The following is a 20209-nucleotide window of genomic DNA, read 5'->3' on the forward strand; positions in this document are numbered from 1 at the left end:
GTAAGTGGGAGAATCCAGATCCCAACCTCCCTTTAAAGACTGTGAAACACAAATTCACTCAATCAGCACAACACCAGTTCAGGCAACAAAGGCTGAAACTCACATTTTCTATTTGAAACTAGCACATCTCAGTTAATTTTGTGTGACTGAGCATCACTCCTTTTGTACATCTAGGCTACATTTTTCTGAACTTGGCATAACCTTTTAGCAGTGGCATTCCTTCTCTGAGGAATGTAGGCCCATCCTTACCAGAACTTCATGATCCAATTTGAAAATATTTTCCCTCTCCATCCGTAAGCACAAGGGCAGACACGCTAAGCACTAACAGAGGCAAAGCAACACACCAGGACAGCAAGGATACAAAGGACCAAAGTATCCTATGCCTGAGCAACAGCTTCAAAGAGAAAAGGAGGGTGTCTAACAAAAAGCATTACAGCTACCTCTACCTGCAAGTAATACCAGTCAATGGAATCACAGTTGAATGACTAAAACTGGCAGTAAGGGTTTTTTGTTAAGTATACCAAGAGAATATAAGTTTAGCCTTAGAATTTCCCAGATTCATGGAACAATTTCTTTAACATGTTCACATAATAGAACTAATCAAGCTGGGTCTTTTGGCAGGTCTTCAGACATCTCTTTTGCCAAGAGCCTAGATTTTAATTTTAAATAATGTCCAGATAATAGTCACTAATTAGGTACTTCCAAGAGCAGCATCCTGGAGGTGTATTCTTTGTAGAATCAACAGGACTCATCTCTAACAACTGGCCTTGAATTTCTTAACATGAGGTGCTGTAAGAACATCAAACTGTCAGATACCTGGGGAAGAGGCAGCCATATTCTAGGTCGAAACTTTTTCTTTTGCTGAATATTCTTTTTCCAGAAGAAAACTTACATTTTTAACATTTTAAATACAAAGACCTGATCATGTTGCACTAGACACTTTGCCTGAAGTCATTATTTTCTTTTTAACCCGATGAATAACTGTATGAAACAAAGTTTCAGAAAGTACAAAGCAAACGCAAGCCTGAGTGAGAGATTTTAGATCTCTGACATTGAACAAGCCAAAAGGAGCTATCTTTTGTGGCAGAAAATGAAGGAACAGATAGGATGAGATACTGGGAGTAAATAAATGGTAACAGGGAGCCTGAAAGAAAAGTGTCTACACATAAATATTGAAATTGAACAGGGGGAGAAAAGTATCTTCATGAGATAGGATGTCAGTTTAAGACAGACGTCCATAAGAAAGCCTTCTTTACATCTTTGAAGCAGTGAAGAAACATGCATAAATACCTGAATGTGAAGTATTCAGCAAGACAAAGCTTCTCCTCACTATACAAGTGAAACAGTAATCAGATTCCTGGTCACGTAATGAATTTTTACAGAATTCCAGGCAAATTCTCAGAGTTGATCCAACATGCTCAGATAAGCCAACACTACATAACAGAGCTGAGGGGGCCTCAATTCATTTTTTCAGAGAACACCAAATTTTAATTTTTATACAGAGGCAATCAGTCTGCTAACAAAAAGCAATACCTACATCCTTCTATTTCCCTGCCTTTTTATAAATCTGGCAGCTAGTAACACAATTCCAACTTGAATCTTTTGATGAGTGCTACACCAGACATACATAAGCTAGATGTACATTGGCCCATGTAAATACTTCCTCAGACACTTAAAAATTAAGTTCATGAGTGAGATAGTCAACTATACTTGTCAAGGTTAGTAATCCAAATGCACATGAGCATTTGGACCATAATAATGCAGAAGGATATATTCCATTAAATTGGCAGGGTTCTAGAATCAACAGAAGTCTCCTGAACTTATGGGAGGCCACCAAAACCAACCAAATACAGCCATATATTAAATGGTTTTTCTTGACTATTTAGTTCTGCCCACCCAATACAACAATCTGTATGAGAGAAAATGGAAAAGGAAAATCCAGTTTCCATTATGATACATAATAGTTGTGTTAATTGTGACAGATCATACTCCAGTCCTTCTCCCCTTTCCATCTCAATCTAAAAATAGGATTCTAGCTTAGTTACCCTTCAACTGCCATTCCTAAACTTGTTAGACCCCAACAGCTGCCTTCCTACTCAGCCCTATCACACCCAACTCAACACCTCTTCATTTTCAATACCTCACTCAGGTACCCACCACTGTTCATCTTTAAAAAAGATTAAAAAAGACAGAACCATGATGCAGCATTAAACTGGCATTGATCAGATACAAAATGGGAGATAAAAATGGAAGAATGGCAAGTATTTCCCATTTGTAAGAATGGAGAGATCTCAGAACACTACAAGAAAATATGAGCCAAGCGAGAGGACATTTTGGTAATTGATACTGCTACAAAAGCCACTGAGTACACATTCCCATCTCGATCAGCTTGTGAACACTTCAGAAGGAATAGAACTCCTCTCTCTCAACCCATACATATGGTCAAGCACTTTCAGCAGCATTTTATCTAGCTCAACAAACCAGTGATGTTTGAAGACAAAGACTGAAGCTATGCATTGGTATAATTTTTCTTATTTATTCCATAAATCAAACTATTCAAAAAAAGCTTTCCCCAAAGGCTACATAATCAGTAGGTTACAGAGGCAGCTGCACAGTCTTGTAAAATATAATAAGCCATGCACATTGTTATAGCAGAAAATTCTAATAGGTAACAGTTTCTAACACCAGTTTGTAATTCCATAAAATGCAATTACACCACAGGCATTAATGGTTTTAGTTGAACCAATTATGCTATAAGAGGTAAAAGAATAAAAATACATACTAAATTATACAAAGTCTTTAGTCTAAATAACACTTTAACAAAATACTTGTGGGCAAACATATCACAGATGGTCAAACAATGTAGCTCAGTGATACTCTACACAAGCACTACGACTTGGGAATTTTTTTTGTTTGCTTTTTAAGCAAATTCTTATTTAGAGATCTGAATAATTTATATTTGGGTTAAGGCTGAGCAGTTCACTATAGAGACACTGTTTTCCCTTCATCCCAAAGATGATACTCCTTCCTTGACTCAGGATCAAATTCAGGCATTCATCAAAAGAGAAAAAATTACAATTTTCTGTTTTCTCCATGAACACCATTTACAACATGCCCAGGCATGACAAAGTACTGAAAAGGGAACGTGACCAGAAGTCTTTCTTCCTCCTAGTCACTCATTTAATTATGTCAGTCCATCCTCCATGCTTATGGCATTACTAGGTCCTACTATCACATTTTAGGCATTACTTTAGAGAAACCCTTTGTTCCTATCAAAGCACTCATTCAGCATTTCTCGAGGCTTTATGCAAGAGAGGGAAAACAGTCAGTTGTCTAAAACACAAAGTTACACTTGACAGGAGGTTAAAGGAGACAGTCCTTGAAAGCAAGAGGAAAATTTTCAGAACTTGATGCAACATCACAATTCATTTCATCATGGATCTGGCAATTCTCAAGGTGAATCAGGATAATCGTATTACACTGCAGAATCCAGTCTGATGTGACTAAAGCCTGTCTGGCCTTCAGCAAACCACTCTCTCTGACAGAAACAAAACCAAAACGAATGCACAAAGATCTCAGTATTAGCTATGCTGCTGTGGTGACCATCCTGTGGGTGAAGGAGCACAGCACAGGGCAGGAGAGGCAGACGTGAACCCCAGCAAGAGAGGCCTGCACTTGCTCAAGGCATAGATGAACAGGAACACACTACAGCCTCTGCAGAAGACAGCTTTTTGTTCCCGGACTGCCTTCTACCTATGGCACACAGGTAGGGCCTGAGAGATGGATTTCCTCAGAACAGATGTACAAAAGTTAACTCGAGGAGGCATGGGCTGCTCATATCCACTCACAGTTTTAAGCTAGCTAGAGATACAGGTAGCTGTGAGTGCCTAAAGAAAACAATGAGCCAGGCTGCACTCCAAGGGGGACAGGGAAAACAGACCAGAAGCAACAACACTGTATCAAGTTATGTTTTCATACTGTTATGTTACAGTATTAAAAAAGAAATTTACACAATTTGGGTAGCCAAACACAGAGAGAAGCTGCCCAAGGAGGCTGAGAAAACACATTCTCAGAGACCCAACCCAACAAGGTCCTGAGCAGCCCAATCCAACAGCAGAAATGGTCGGTCTTTGAGTGTGGGAATAACCAAGTCAGCTGTGCAGCCTCTCACAGCCATGGATACACAGCTACAAAGTTATTTACTAACAATCACCTGGCCGTGCTAATACAGTGCCACAGGTAAGAGAGCAGATAGACCCAAGCCCAAAGGGCAAATCAGCAACTTGCTGATGTCACTGCCTAATTTTTTATTTCCCATCACTTCTGCAAAAGAACTTTTACTGAGCAAGATAAAGGGAGGACTGTTTCACATCTTACTGCACAAGGTATAATATAAGGATGTCCACCAATAAAAGTTTAAAAGCTTTGTTTCTTAAGCATCCTTAATTCTCTTCAAAAGCCCCAATTTTTATTTCTTTAGGCAATACACAGTATGTAAACTATAAGCTGTTAAATTTCCATAACTCCATGATGAATTGGTTTAATATTAGGTATGGTCAATATCATTACAAACTCTAATAGGCTCAGACAGGAAATGAGTCCATGTATATTGTAATTGATAGGTCTCTTTCACTTGTATTTTTTCCCAAAGCTTCCTAAGCCAAGCAAGTAAGATACTTCTAGTGCAACAGGGTGCCAGGGACCAAATCTGCCTCCCATCCCCTTTATCAGGAAAAACTCAACCATCTGAACTGAGAGACTGCATGTACTTCTGTTATCTAAACTGTTCAACTGGGAAAAAAAAAAAGTTAGTGGGCAGGGGTATCCACAGCAAAGGTAAAGTCAGACAACAGTAAAAGAAGGAATAATGAACAGATTGTCACCGGCTCAGCAGTTGAGTAGCGTCATTTCTACTCAGTTTTCCTACTCTACCAAACTAAATGAATTGCTAATATAGTCCTTCTGTCCTACCTATGATGAGGCCATGGCAAGCAGCTGACAAACAACCAACTCTTAACACAGAGATTTGCTTAACAGCACATACTCCTGGCAGCTTCATCACACACGTTATTTAACGAGTCCCCTACCACAGTCATGGGTCCTACAACCACCAGTTAAATGCATCAGGACCCTTCAGCCTGGAACAAAGATCACATAGTCCCACACTGCTAAGGATTTCTGACACAGCACACACAGTTGCACAGGGCTGTTCACCACCTCCCCCAGGAAAGGAACTGGACATAAAGTAAGCAAATCCCATATACTGCCGGCCCCAAAGAACTGGTTCTTCACACAAACAGCAAGTAGGCTGCAAAACTCCTTTTCCTGGGCACTCTTGCCCCAAAGCCATTACAGACTGAATCACAATTCAAAGAACCGACAATGAGCACTGCATGCAGACACTAACAGGCTTTCCCCTGTACTTACAACTTCCCCTCCCTGGCACTCTCCACCATCCACAGGATGTGCTGCTTCTTTGGGCTTAGAATAAATCATCCTGTTCATCACAGATTGCCATAAAAGTTTTGCTTTATTCTTCTAAGTTAATTTACAGGATCCATGCTTTCACAATAATTCTATGGCAAGTGACCAACTGGAGGCTCAGGAACCAGAAAGTGACAAGATAGACACAGGACCATCTGAAGCTCTATGCTAAAGATGCACAAATCTGAGAAGGACAGAAAAGTTTTGCAAACTCAATGTACTCAGTACAGTCATACTATCCTCAGAAATATAAACATCACTATCCACAATATGAGTGTTTTGATGACAGGCACATTCGGGGAGCCCAAATGTTTTCACAAATACTTTTATTAAGAGCCAGATCTGCCCATTTATAATTCCTACACCCTGGCTTCCCACTGAAAAAATTAGGTGTTTTACAGCACTACATGTATAGCCAGGAGCTTGTCAGGAACCACTGTATAAAGCTCTCAGTTGTTCAGTCATTAAGAGATTAGTTTGAGAAAATGCTCTGCAAGTCAGCCTAATAGTTTACTCAATCCTTAATCCTATTTTACAAGATCTAGGCTTACCACTATTCAATACCAGAACCCAACAGGACACCCGCAATGTTAAACCATGTAGAACATGGGAACGAGAAAAAAAAAAAAAAAAAAAGGCAAAGACTTAAAATTTTAAAAAAAATTATATTCCTTCTTACATACCTCACACAAGAGACTTTTCCAGACTTCTGGGACACAGGGTTTTGGTCAGTACTACAATTATTTTGATTGCCAGAGAAGCACTAGAGAAACACAACATAAATGCGCAACATAAAAGCTCCCAATGACTGTGTTCAATCAGCGGGTGAGGTTTCAGCAGCTTTTCCAGGCCAGCAGCCTGGCTCTGCAGGATGCAGGCCTCCTCTGGCCCAGGCTGCTACTAGCAAGCTCTCACCCAGGCCCTGAACAGAGGGTCGGTGACAGAGTTTCCAGCAAGAGGCACAAAAAAAGGGATGCTCAGACCAGCAACCTGGCACCAACCTAATGCACACTCTGCTACTTCATGCATTGCAGGTCTGCCGAACAGCTGAGCTGGCGATTCAGGGACATCTCAAAACATGTGCCTGCAGGAAAATTTTCTGGAAAGACGAGATTCAGGAGCAGTTTATTTCCAGATTATTGCAGCTAAACTCTTTTGTTAGTGATAGTAGCTCAGTGCAACACCCCCACATCCTGACACCATCCAGCTCTGGGATCCCCAACCCAAGAGGGGCACTGACCTTTTGGAACAAGTCCAGAGGAGGCCACCAAGCTGATGAAGCATTTCTCCCATGAGGAAAGGCTGAGAGAACTGGGATTGTGCAGCCAGTGCAAGAAAAGGCTTAGGGGTGACCTAATGGCAGCCTTAGAGTACCTGAAGGGAGCTTACAGGAAAGATGCGGCTAGACTACTCACAGGTAGTGACAGGTCAAGAGGAAACAGGTTCATGCTAGGAGTAGGCTCAGATTAGATATAAAGAAAAACTTTTTTTATTATTGTAAGGGTGGTGAGGAACTGGAACACGCTAGCCAGTGAAGTTGTGGTTGTCCCATCCCTGGAAAAGTTCAGAGCCAGGCTGGATGCAGCTCTAAGCAACCTGAACAAGTGGCAGGTGTCCCTGCCCACGGCAGATGATCTTTAAGGTCCCTTCCAACCCCAACCCTTCTGTGATTCCGCGAAGCTGTCCCGGCTGCGCCCCACGGCCCGGCTGCCCGGGTGCCGCCCCCGCCGCTCTCGGGAGGGCCGGCGGGCGCAGCGCTGCCGCCCGAGGCGAGCCGGCTCCGCACGGCCGAGGCCTCCCGCACCGCCCCGGCCCGCCAGGCCTCGCCGAGCCCCGGCTCCGCCCGCGGCGGCGGCGCCTCCGCCGGAAGGGAAGCGGAGCCGCCCCGGCCGAGGGGAGGGGACACGGCCCGGCCCGGCCGCCCCGCGGTACCTGCGCTGGAAGTCCGTCCGGAAGGGCGCCAGGTAAGGGTCCCGCTCCAGCAGCTGCTTCAGCCTCGGCGGCTCCGTGCTGGCGGCGGCCATGTCGCCGCCGCGGGCTCCGCGTGATCCGCGGCGCCGCTAAATACAGCCGGGGAGGGGGCCGGGTGCCCCGGCCTCTCCCCGCCCACCGCCCGGGGCCGCCTCCGCCGCCTCTCCCCGCCCGCGCTGCGGCGGGGCCGGGGCTCCGCTGCTGCCGGAGGGATGCCGGGGGTACCCGGCCCGGCCCGGCCCGGGGCTCCGCTGCTGCCGGAGGGATGTCAGGGGTACCCGGCCCGGCCCGGGGCTCCGCTGCTGCCGGAGGGACGCCGGGGGTGCCCGGCCCGGGGCTCCGCTGCTGCCGGAGGGATGCCGGGGCTGCCCGGCCCGGCTTCCCTCGCCGATGGGCTCGGTCCGGCAGCCCCGGCTCGCTGCCGCGGGCGGTGTGCGAGAAGCGCCGGTCTCCGAACGGCGTGCGGTGACAGCAGAGTAAAAAAATAAAACATTTGCGGTAGCCGAGCCGCCCGGCAGGATGGGGATGTCTGCCTGCCGCGGCTCGGCAGTCCCCCGGTTTGTTTTCTTAGTGGCTCTTTGATGTCCTTTTCAGCGTGTCAGCTGCCGGGTGAACTCTGTTCCCACACACATAAAGCCCACCGCACACCCCAGCCAAAATCAACACACCCCCAAAGCAGATTTGGCATCATCGGGAGTGCTGGAATAAATTTCTGGACTGTTTGATAGGGTGCTGATGTGCTCATAGACAGCTCAGCAAAACAAGACTGGGGATACTTATAAACACTGCAAAATGTTGCTTTATCAGACACATAAACTCCAAACGTGGTAAGATTGGTTCAACTGATCCTAGTGCAGCTCGAAATGCTGAATAGCACAGGTAGATTGCTGTGGAAGTTTTTGACCTAATAGCAACATGTCTTGTTTTTGGATAGGCCACCAAATATCCAAGGCAACTAATCACCAGCCTGACCATGCCTCTAGGTCAGCATTGAGCACTTTTATTTAAGGTCCAGCAAGTTTGCTTTGTTTTGATATGTAGTGAGAAAGTTTATTTAGAGGCTTCTTTTGAATGCTTTCAGACACAGTTTAGAAACTTTTCAGCCTCTAGATACCTTAACTCGTTCCCACAGCCATCGCCAAAATTGTTGTCCTCAGTTTGAGACTCATCCCCCTGTCTTGGCTTCCTCTGGATTTTAGTGCTGTTTCTCCTTCCTGTCTGCCAAATGACTTAACAGCATCGTGTCTGATGAACACTAACAGTTCATTTATTACTTCTCACAAAACTGGCTACAGTGAAAGTTTCTATAATGATTTGTTTCATCAACAATGCATGTACACTTAACTACACTTTATTTCCTTCCTTGTAGCAGTTTCTAACTACACAGGCAAAAGTTCAGGTACCTTTGTTCTTTTTCTCCTTATGGAGTGCAACAAATATTCTGTCCTAAGACTGTGGGGCAGTAGTCATACTGTTTGCTTCAGCAGTTGCCCTACCTAACAGGAGGCCCAAGGAGTTTTGGGTTGAGTTATTGAAAGAAGCAGCATCTGTGCTGTAGCAGAACTGCTCATCATATCCTGCTCTGAAAGATCAATTTTTTTTTTTTCACAATGGCCACAATTTCTTCAGTCACTGGAGACTGAAAAACTGTTTTTAAAATTACCCAGGATTCTCAAAGCTTGCTGTGTGGCAGTGATTTCAGTGCCTCTGCTAAAACAATGTTTAACAACTCTTACCATCTTTTTGCTTCTTTCCTCATACTGTGTGCATCGTATTGTTCTGCAAATTCTCCTCAAATTCTCACACTCAAATAGCTTGGCCAACTAAAAGGAGAAGAGAAATTCCAGCTTATTATCAAGAGTCAGGAAATTGTGTTTTTTACAATAGTTGCATGTTACATGTGCTGCTACTTTGGGGCTTCCAGGTGTTTGGTACTGGAGAGGGCACTTCACTGCTGGTTGAAGTGGAGGTGGAAAAGCAATTCTGCAGCCTCTAAATGCATGAGCATTGGAAATGGGAGCTTCAGTCTTAGCACAGTTTCTCTGGTTTTATTCATTGTCAGGAAGCCCAAGCAAATTCCCAGCATTGTTACTAGCTTTTCATCATAAACACAAGAGAGACATCTATAAATGAGCATTAGCAATTTGTGTAGGAATGTAGCTGTGACTTGCACCTCCCTGGAGACAGGGACCCCTTTGTAACATTAATTTTAAGTAGAAAGGACACAGCATGCAGCCTCATATATAAGCAACCTTGAATTTCAGGAAGTTAAATTCTGCAGATAGCCCCTGTCCTTATAACAGAGCCCTAGTGATATATTTAACACCCTGTGAACCAGAATATGGATAAGCATACCATTTGTATCTACTCATGTTTCATTTTACAACTTGGGCATGATTTTATCTGCCTGCTTTGTCACAAGTAATTGCAAGATACTGAGGCATATGTTATTTTGATCACTGATTACACCATGATCCTGGTGTTCCTACCATGAGCCGAGGCTGGCTCTCAGGACAGTACCATTTAATCCTCTACCTGGAGGCAAAACCAGCAGTTCAGACAATGAATATTGTCCAAACAGCTGATGTGTCTTTGTGCATTTGTCAGGGATGGATAGAAAGCTGCCAGCTGCTGCTGCCAGTAGAAACAGAAAGAGGAGGACTGTTGGGAATAACTGCTCTTTTATGGGGACAGCAGTGGATCATATAAGAATGGTGTCTAAGGCATGTGTCTGGCACCCAGTTACCAGTGAGGCTGGAGTATATAAATTACTCCAAAGTAGTCTTTCAAAGAATGTTCATGCTTAAGTTATGTATACTTTAAAATTTTGCAGAGTGGTGCTGAGCAGTAAGTGCATAGTTAAATTTATAAAATCGATTTAGATGTTTTTTTAATATGCAAAGTTCAAAATTAAACCTAAATTTTGAAGAGAAACATGTCTACTCCTGTCATGCAGCACCTCCATTTTGATTCGCTAATATATTGCACTTGCTTTGTAAAACATGCCAGAGATGATAAACTGTAGGAACTAAGTCAGGAAAATAATCTTTCTTCAAAAAGGCGCAGGTTCAGATTTTCCCTTATCAATAGTTTATTTTTATATTACAGCCAGAATGGATCTGTGAGGTCTCTGATCTTGACTGGCTCTTACAGAGCAAATTCTGGAGCTCCAGATTCTTCTAAGTCAAGTGGCTTAGAGCAGTCCTGGGCCCTGGTCCTGGCCTGGCTCTGTAAGATGCTTCCAGGCCTGCCTGAATTGTCTCTGGGGTACAGGCTTCTGCTCTGCATCTAACATAGAGACTGACCCAATCCCACAGTTTAACCTGTCTCAGAAGAGATGGCAGGTACCAAAGCCAGCAGGATATTTTTTAACTCTGTGTTGAGAACCTTGGAGAGTTGTTGATCTCTCAAAGTGAAAAGTCACAAGGCACGTCCTTTGTATGGTTCAGTTCAATACTTAAAGGCTATGTAAAGACTTGTTATCATTTTAGCCTGGGCAGAACTCCTTCCAACTCCTTTTCCTGAAAGTCTTTTTACATCTAGGTATGGTTGGCCTACTGTGTTTGCTTGCATGTGGGGAGATGTGTTTTTTATTGCCATTGCACCTACCCATGACTTGTAGATGTGAGGTGGTCCATGAGCAAGAACTGACAACCTGTGGCTTGTGCCTGTACTGGATCTCATAATGCAAACTTATCAAGAAAAGGTGTCCTGTGGACAGAAACAGCTGTTCAAAAAGCTTTGCGCTTCAGTGTTCCAGAATAATGGATTCTTGAAGGCTCCCCTATCCTTTAAAGACATTTCAGATACCTGAGCATATTATGGGTACCAACCTGTTGCAACCTCCCACTTTTGGACTGGTTTCTTCACATTGAGTGCCTGACGCAAAGTGGAGTTCTAAATTTGAAGGAAAATTAGCTTATTTTGCCACATTGACCAGCCAAGCTTCCCCATGTTATTTGTTCAAGGATCTGTAAGAAATTAATGGCACAGTTGTCATCCAGATCCAAAGCAAATGACCCCTTAAAAAAGAATTATCTTTTATCTCAGTAGTCTTCCCAGAGAGGTCAAACACTGGGCATGGAGCTGTAGCTCACTGCAGGGTGGTTGTTGTAGGTGACCTTTAAAGGTCCCTTACAACACAAGCTATTCTATGATCCCATGACACGTATCCCTATCTTTGGGTTCACCAAGGTGAGACACATAGGAGAAAGGAAATGGTCAGTGTTGCACAGCTGCTGCCAAACAACACATCACTGTTCCATAATTAGAACTGTGCTACAGCAAGGAGTCAACTGTTTGATCACATATGAAGAACAAAGCATATATCCTTGAAAATTGCAGCAAACAAGTAAATTGAAACAAGTAGCTGTTGGTATGTCTATTAATTTAGAGGTTTCAGAATTTTAAGTTTGAGGGTTATTAGAAATGTAGGGTATTGATACTGTCTTTTAAGGTATCACCTTTGCCCTGTCATGGTTTCAGGAGTCTTACATAACAACACAGCTTCAAAGATCAAAACAAATTCACAATCTGAAACACTAACAAGCCAGTTTCAGTGTTGTAAGATTCCAGTAAGCACAGTTGATGGGAATGTCATTTTCACTTGCCATTCAAAGCAAAATAAAAACACATTCCAACAACCTGAAAGTCCTAAATAATGACAGCTTCTTATTTTCACAATATTGCAGTGTGATTATGCTTTGGTGTCCTTATTTTGTATAATTGATTATAAAAAAATGTAAATATATTTCTAAGTTGTTTACACATTAATCAAGACACTTCAAAGTGTGATACCAATTTTAAAACATCCAGATGTAGAACAGATGTAGAACAATATTTGTTGTGCAAATGTCTATGAGTCTTGCTAAAAAATCAAGTAAGAATTTGTAGAACAGTTCACAGAAACAAAACACAAATAAAACCTTCAGGAATTTCATAATATTTTTGGATGTTGTAGATACTCTGTCTGTTGTATGCCTTCTATATTTCTCAAAAGTAATTACTGCCAATAGTAACAACTTTCTACAACTTACTGCAATTTCCTGGTGTTTGCATATGTGTTTATGCATATACAGAAGAAAGAGGAAGAACATAAAACATTCTGAACTCTCTCCTTAATGCCATACCACAGTACTTTGTAGCTGTCACCTCTGTTTTACCAATGTGTGTTTATCTCTAACACTTAGAAAATAAGTAGCTTGAGCTCTCTGGTATAGTTGCCCCAGAGGAACATTCTTGCTGTTGTTGCAGCAGCTCCTGTTCCAATATATTACTATTAAACAAGCAACTTATTAACGCTTGCCAAATACTGTATTGGTTATATCCAATACACTTAGAAGAATGAACCCCCATAGCATCAGCACCAATTTTGCTTTCTTGCTGTTCATTGTCAGGTCTTTCCTAAAACCCCTGAGGAATGATCTTACCTTGGGTGTTTCTTGGTTGCATAGTCCTGAAACACTACAAGCATTTAGGCTGCCTGGCCTTTTACTCAGAAAAGAAAGTGAGGTTGCCAGATAATCGTTCAGAGTGTAACACATCTAATCCTTCAGGAGGTCAGGTGAGGTGAGAAGAGAGGAGATGCATACTGCCAATGCTCTGACAGCTCTGTCAATATAAATCCATTGGTATGTATAGAAGTATTTTAGTTTTCAAAAAGCAGAATAGTACCTCAGTTGTATTAATGAATTCAAGTCTCTCCTGAGTTCACTGAAGGAAAAGCAGATGGATCTGGTGCAAGCTGCGTGTGAAATGCAGAACTTTTGGAAGTCCAAAATGCTTTCCACAGACAGCCTTTTAGATCTTGTCAGCATTAGTTCTGGTTTACTTTTTAATGGCAGTTGGTGACATTTGACCCAGTTGGTGCGACCAACAGTGTGTTGAGTGAAGAGAAAATAGGGCAGGGACCAGATCCTTAGTGCCAGACTCAAAATTTTGCTGTAGTTAGATGAAAACCCCAAATATGGAGCTAAGAACTTCTTGTTAGTCCAATGAATATTTTAACACTATCATTTTTCAAAATATTGGATAAATTTGGAAGAAAACAAAACCCAACACCCTCATTAATAATGCATCTACATATCCATATATGCAATGCATACTTGTTATACAGAAAATGCTTTAGCCCACAGAAGGGTCTGAGAGTATAATTATGTATTTGTCTTAGAATAACCACAGTACAATAATTGAAGTTTCAGCCTTCACAATCCCAGTGATACAGAGCTACACTTACAGTTGTGTAATCCATTGCCATAGATGATTGTACTATATGCAATACAATTTTCTATTGGAAATTTTGTATGACTTGGTGATTCACCTTTTCTTCTTAAAACAAAGACTCTACATTTTAAAACTCTACATTTCTACAAATATAGAAATCTTCATCCGAGACAAATATATATAATTTTTGAGAACATCAATATTCATGGATTACGAAGAACTAATCTGTCTTCACATCGTTGTTTTTTTTTCCCTTGCTAAGCGATAAATCCTTTAGATTGGATCCTTTTTCTCTTATTAGAAAGGTTTATATCATGCTTATTTTTAAAATCAGCCATGGAATTTCAGTTAAAAGAAAAGTGGTGTGACTGTCACTTTTTATATATGTATGCAGCTTAACAAAATTATACAGTAAAGAAAACAAAGTGATACACAGCTTCCATTATGAATAGATTTGGAAGGGATTGCTTAAACTGTGTTACTTGTGGGAAATAAAAGGACCAAATATAATTAATAGTTATCTTAGTTACTTACCCAGGCACCCAGCACCTCCTTCAGTATGAGTTTCTGAGGATATACAGGATTATTAGCTGCATTTCTGTTTCCTGAATACTTTATGTTGAATTACATACTAATAAAACAACTACTTCATTACTACTTAGTATGAAAATTTACTTTCATTTATTAGACAACTTTTTTAGATAACATTTTTTTCAACAAGCAGCTAAATATTTATATTTTAATCCAAATAGCAATCCTCACTGGGAATATATTATTTACAGTCATGTATTATATTGGTAAATTTTGGTTTTCCAAGTTAATGCGGTCCCAGTTCCATTAGAATAGTTGAAGTGCTGATGGCTCTCAGTCAGTTTTCCTCAGTTTCAAACACCCTTCCTTTCTGATAATCTCTGAGCCTTTTGTTTATCTCTCAAAATTATCTCTGGATGTTGTATTCCATTACCTAATCCTACTCAAACGAGGGTTAATATTGGTGCCCAATCTCATTTTAGTTTAAGCAGCCACCAGGTACAGATTTCCTCATGCTTGTACCGTCAGCCCCTGCAACAGGGCATCATCACACACCAGCAGTCACCCTGCTCACAGCAGTTCTGATTTCTCCTACCTGAATTTGCAGCTTCTTTGTTTCTTTCTGCATTGTATTATCTTCTCAGGCAGCATCCAGGCTCTTTGTTTTCCGTTTGTCCGATAGTTCCACCAGGAAGACAGGCCATCCTCAGCTGGGGAGGTTCACCTTGCTGTGTGTAAAGGTGGGACATAAGTAATTAGTTGACTTTTTCTTTATGCCAGTCTTCAGTTAGCTATCTGCTAGTTCTAGGATCACTCCCCCAGTTTTCTTATGTTGTTTCCATGTGTGTTTGTTCTAGGTCTGATTATTTCATTACTATGCTGTTTTCTACCATTGCATATGTGCATGGACTACTTTTCTGCCTCTTTTCACTTTGTCATCCCCCTTTTGCCACTTTTACCAGAGAGTGAATGCTGAAAAAAAAAGAGCAATGACAAAAAAAGAGTGCATGATGTTATAAAAAATCTGAGTCATGCACTCTGATGGACTTTTTGTTTGTTATTCTTGCTTGCTATTATTTAGTGTTTCCCTAGATCACTTCTTCCCTCATATAGGTTGCCATCTCTTTCTGTACAGTTCCAGTGTGTACAGGCCCTTAAACTAAATACATTTCTGTGTCCAGGACATCCACTACAGGTCTTTAAATACACCTTGGTCATAATTCAAGGCGTGTCTGTCTCTACCACTTAAACTTCAGAGACTGACAGTTTTTTTCTGGTTCTAATATGTCTCTGCTTTCTTTTGGCTTGTGATCCATCCCCAGATGATACAATCTTTCAAATTCTGTGTCTTTTTCAGGCTCCTACCGAGTTACACATCCACTCACAGCAGGCAGTTGCTATTGCAGGAACAGCTGGATTTCAACAACCTGCATCTCCAAGGCTTAGTCCCTGCTGAATGTGCCATTCCCTCAGCCCAGCCTTTCTTCTACAAAAGGAGAGGAAGACAGGTATTTCTAGGAGCAGAGTGGACACGTGTAGTAAGAGGTTGGCTTTGGTTTTCTCCTTCCTTGAGTCCCCTATCAGTGTACGTGATTTTGTCCTTCACAGGTAAAGCCGTAATAAAAACAGTCTGTGCTCAGCTGGGTCATGACAAAGGGACAGAGACAGAGATCTCTGATCACACAGGACTATGATCAGAGGCCTTTAAAGCAAGTATAAGCAGACTTGGTGCTTCCATTCAGTATCCACCTATCCTCAGCTTGCTCTGACTGCCATCTGTTTTCTACTCTTTCTCTCAGATTTTCAACAAAGCTTCCCTGTCCCTCATAAAACCTGCCACTTACCACGGTAAAGTTTGGCTGGAGTGAGTCACAGCCAGGTCATAAATTGATGTAACTACTGTTTCTTTGCTTTCCTTGGATTGTTAGTGATCCTGAAGCACCTGGGTTGCCCTAAATTATTTTATTTTATATTAAATGAGATAATTGCCAGAAAACAGGACTGCACACCTGCTGCATTTGTTCCCAGTCTTCTATGATGGCTGTAGGCTTCCTCCTACAAAAGTTTTTTCAGAGGCTTTGTTGTTCAGCAACCCAACTACAAGGATTCACAGACAGGCGTGCCCATGTTTTCCACTGGTTTGTTACACTGAAAATTGTCTTTACTACACCATATACATACTGCTAATATTTACTGTTATCCCAGTAAATATTCTAACATTATAATTTATCTGATTAATGCAGAAAAGCCTCATTTATCTGATGTTCTGGTCACCTTTCCAGAGTTCCTCTCAGTCCTGAGCTTGCCAGTCTTCCTGATGGAGACAAGAAATGGGACCTGCTTTGTAAGTCATTAACCCCTGAGGCCTTCACAAGACGAACAGTGATATTTATGTTGGGGGATTCTAATTCCTCAGCTTTGTGTAAGTTTGCTTTTATTTTTAAACCTTGCAACATCTGCTTCCCTCTTACCTATTCCCAGCTAGTTTAATATTGCACAATATCTTTACTCCTGGGCTCTCAGATTTCTACCATCCTCTGCAATTTTATTCCTCTATCACTCAACCCTTTACTTTACTAAAATCAGTAGTTTCAGCAATATAAAACTGTAATTCCTTAGTGGAGAATCCAGGAGACAGGTTAGAGATGGGTTGATTTTGCAAAATCACAGTAGTTCTGCTGAAGTGCACAGTCAGCAAAGCTCTATAAAAATGGAGGTCATTGCATTGTTAAGTTCAGATTTGTCATTGAGCTTCTCAGGAAAAGCATCTATAAATGGAAGACATCATGAATGTTCATACTGTTCAAAGGCCTGTTTTACCTCCTATCAGCAATTCAGTAATTTTTCAATATAAAATATAAAAAATCTTAAGCCAAATATTTCTTCCAATTTATTCTGCTTCTGTAGTATTTACCAAATTTATGTTAAAATCCCAACAGCTCTTGAAAAACATTATATCTATGGCTTTTGGGGCCATGAGTAAATCAGCTTATTGTGCACTAGTCTTACATTAGCCAACTGTTGATAAATATGCTGTAGAAATACTTAAGTATTCAAAATGCTATGTCCTGGTAAAAAAATTATTCCAGTTCTTTTTCTCAAAGAATTTGAGATATGAGTAATTGTGTTGGGATAAATGAGAACACATGGACCTGTAGTTATTCTGAGTCTCTGGAACCCATCCACCATTTGCTTTGTGATATCACAGAAACTCATAACACGGTGTTCCAGGCAAAATTATCATTACAGATAATATATTTGTATTTTTACAGATAATTATATTTGTATTTTGTTATAGATATATATTTTTTGCTTTAATAAAATCCTTCTATAGATTTAACATTTTTTTAATCGGTGATACAGTTCACTGCCTTTTGTCAGTCAGGCTGATAGTAGTGAAGTAGTAGCCATAATAGTACTCTCTGTTAAGAATAGTAGACTATAAAGTAGGAATATTTTCAAAAGTGTTTCATGCTTTACACTCATTAAAGCTTAGTCTCATAAACCACACTGAGTCCTCTCCTGACATGTTTCTGGTTGTCATTATCTGGTTCTTTTACTGTCTATGGTTAAGGAATTAGCTTGTGCCAATAAAGAGGTTTCTTCATCCATAAGATAATTGTCCACACTGTTAGAATTACTTGTTCTGTTTCCTCCTTCTGCTGTTTCAGCTGCACACAGTTAAAATACTGAATTACTCTTAAAATTAATGAATTATCTGTTGCTTCTTGACCTAAGCACTCCTGCAGCTGTCTCCTCAGCATCTCCTGTGTTGCCATCTGATTCAACACGTGCACAAGGAACATTGCAAAGGGAGCTGAGTCATTCTCTAAATCTGGATCAACGTCCTCCGAAAAACAAAACCTTCCTCTGCAGGACTTAAGGGCACGTATTAACTGTGTTATTTTGCATAGGATGTTTTAGCTTCTCTTACTTTAAATTACTAGTGTATCTAACTGAAAAGCACATAATTTAGCTGTATCCACCAAATTTTTTTTTATCATTTGTGTTGCATAGTGCCTAATACTTATCTTCTTACTTCTGTGTTCTAGTTCCTTTTCTTTTATTAATTGTCATTTCAAAATAGACTTACATCTTCACTGGATTGATTTTAGTACACACATGTAATTTCTGTGAACTGTGCCTACCTTACTGTCATTTGGGAACCCTTGAGTCTCAAGGAACATAACCTCCTGTACAATCAAATTTTTATTCTAGTCATAAATTAAAAGATGTTCACTGTGAATATAAATCTGACTTCAGTCATGTGATATACCTATCATTTAAAAGGGCTGATGAATGAGGAAATGTATTAGACACCCTAAAAGTGAGGAAAAAGCAAGATCAACTGTTTATGTCTTATTATTTTCTTAGCATATAAGATATCATAGTCATTCTTTGCATCTTTAAATGGAAGGACTTACGTCCATCTTGTCTCTGTGCATGCCAGAAATTTGTGCTCTGGTAGATTGAAACCACTCTAGCACTACTACAAGTGATCAATTCTAGGAATTTTTTCATTTTTATGTCCAAGTTGCTGGATTATTTGCAGCTCTGAGTAAGATTTGCATCAAGACTTGTAAAGAGCTCTGTATATGAGTTATATTACATTGCTCAAAATAAAGTTTTTCAGTTGACTTCCTTCAATATAATTATTTTTGTGTTTTAGGTATTTTCATGCTAGTGCTGTTTTTGTAAATGCCTTTATTAAATTTAGTAACTGCCTTTATTAAATTTGTAATATCCCAAAGTAATACTTTTTGCTTTAGGTTTATTTTCTTGATTTATGTGCTAGCGTGTTTATCTTCTCCCTCTCTTTTGTCTAGTTATTTTTTTATTTAATACTGATTTTTTCCCTTTGTTTTACAGTAAGTCATGTGGCATTGACATCCCTAAGAAATTTAAAATTAACATGGAAGAAAATTAAACAGCATATCAATGGATGATATAGGCATGATGGTTTCCCCATGATGTCATTGCATGCTGATGAAGGGACAGCAATATGAAATATGAGATGCAGATGTGATCAAAATACTTCCTTAGTTTTGCAAGGAGTTGCACAAGGAGCCATTCCTTTTCTGCAAAAGGAAAGCTTGATTATTTATAACTGTGAAAACAAAAATGGAAAAATAACTGCCATATGTTTCCCATTTTCTTAATTTCCTTTCTATTCCATGAAATATAGATATTCCTATTAATTAAAAAAAGAATGCAAACTGTCACCTCTTGTCTCTGTGTTTCTTAAATCTAGAAATGTTTTGAAAACTTAATTTAAACAGTCAAATGGCTTTCCCTGTTTTTTTCATTTTTAGAATAAACTTAAGTGTTTCAGCTTTTGGTGTCTGTCCTGCTTGTTCACATGATTTCATTTTTCTGTCAGGGTTCAGTTTTTCACAAACAGCAAGACCTTTTTCAATACTGAGGAACTGCGGTGGGTTCTGTTGTGTTGCTGTACTAAATTAAATTAATTCTATAACCTATTTAATACTCTAAAACATGAAAACAAGTTTTTCTCTGAGTTTAAATCAGGTGCATTATGCCTTTAAGGTTTATATATTTTACATAGTGCTTTGCATATTAACTGAAGGGGGTTTGATTAGTTTTATTACTTTAATTTTTTATAAAAAGTCTTTTGCATTGTGTATTATCTCTTAGTAAAAAGTATAAAATCTTCTCTGATGACTTTCTATTATGTTAGAGAAGATTCAACAAAGCCTTTAATTTCTTTTGTCTTACATTATAAACCAGGACAGTTAAGAGGAAAAAAATCTTTCAGGAATGTGGTATCTGCTTGTAAATATAATACTGTCATTCATCATTAGAGATAACACACAGGGGTTATAGCTGTGCAAGCTATTTAAAAATCAAAAGCAGCACACTCAGAGTGTAGCCATGTTTGAAGGAGCAGTACATTAAAGTTACCCCTCAAGAACATATCGTTCTGAAGGGTAACCAAATATAATTATTTCATGTGGTGCCACATAATTGAGATGACCTGGAA

General features: G+C 40.3%; 1 protein-coding gene and 1 long non-coding RNA gene across 11 annotated transcripts in view; one reads left to right on the top strand and one right to left on the bottom strand.

Moving 5' to 3' along the window:
- GBE1 (1,4-alpha-glucan branching enzyme 1) overlaps positions 1-14928 on the bottom strand; it is a 143727-nt gene extending 128799 nt beyond the window's left edge. The window contains exon 1 of one of the 6 annotated variants that reach the window (XR_012053545.1): positions 7417-7649. Coding sequence is in view for 5 of the 6 variants with exons in the window: in XM_030262981.4 (XP_030118841.4) it covers positions 7417-7508 (92 nt within the window). In the remaining variant the exon portion in view is untranslated. Of the gene's footprint in view, positions 1-6724; positions 7227-7416; positions 7651-9191; positions 9230-14803 lie in introns of those variants that run through there. The other 5 variants (XM_072923430.1, XM_072923438.1, XM_030262981.4 and 2 more) reach the window with 5 other exon arrangements.
- On the top strand, positions 7290-19544 carry LOC115493362 (uncharacterized). Of its 5 annotated transcripts, none has more exons than XR_012053553.1 (6): positions 7290-7448; positions 15566-15716; positions 15793-15917; positions 16008-16072; positions 16491-16630; positions 17947-19544. It is a non-coding gene; the product is annotated as an uncharacterized lncRNA (long non-coding RNA). The 5 variants fall into 5 exon arrangements; XR_012053552.1 differs by having other exon boundaries at positions 15817-15917; XR_012053551.1 differs by lacking the exon at positions 15793-15917 and having other exon boundaries at positions 7291-7448; positions 15566-15753.
- Positions 19545-20209: the final 665 nt, after the last annotated feature.

The sequence above is a fragment of the Taeniopygia guttata genome, chromosome 1, assembly GCF_048771995.1.
Source record: "Taeniopygia guttata chromosome 1, bTaeGut7.mat, whole genome shotgun sequence".
NCBI classification, from domain to species: domain Eukaryota; kingdom Metazoa; phylum Chordata; class Aves; order Passeriformes; family Estrildidae; genus Taeniopygia; species Taeniopygia guttata.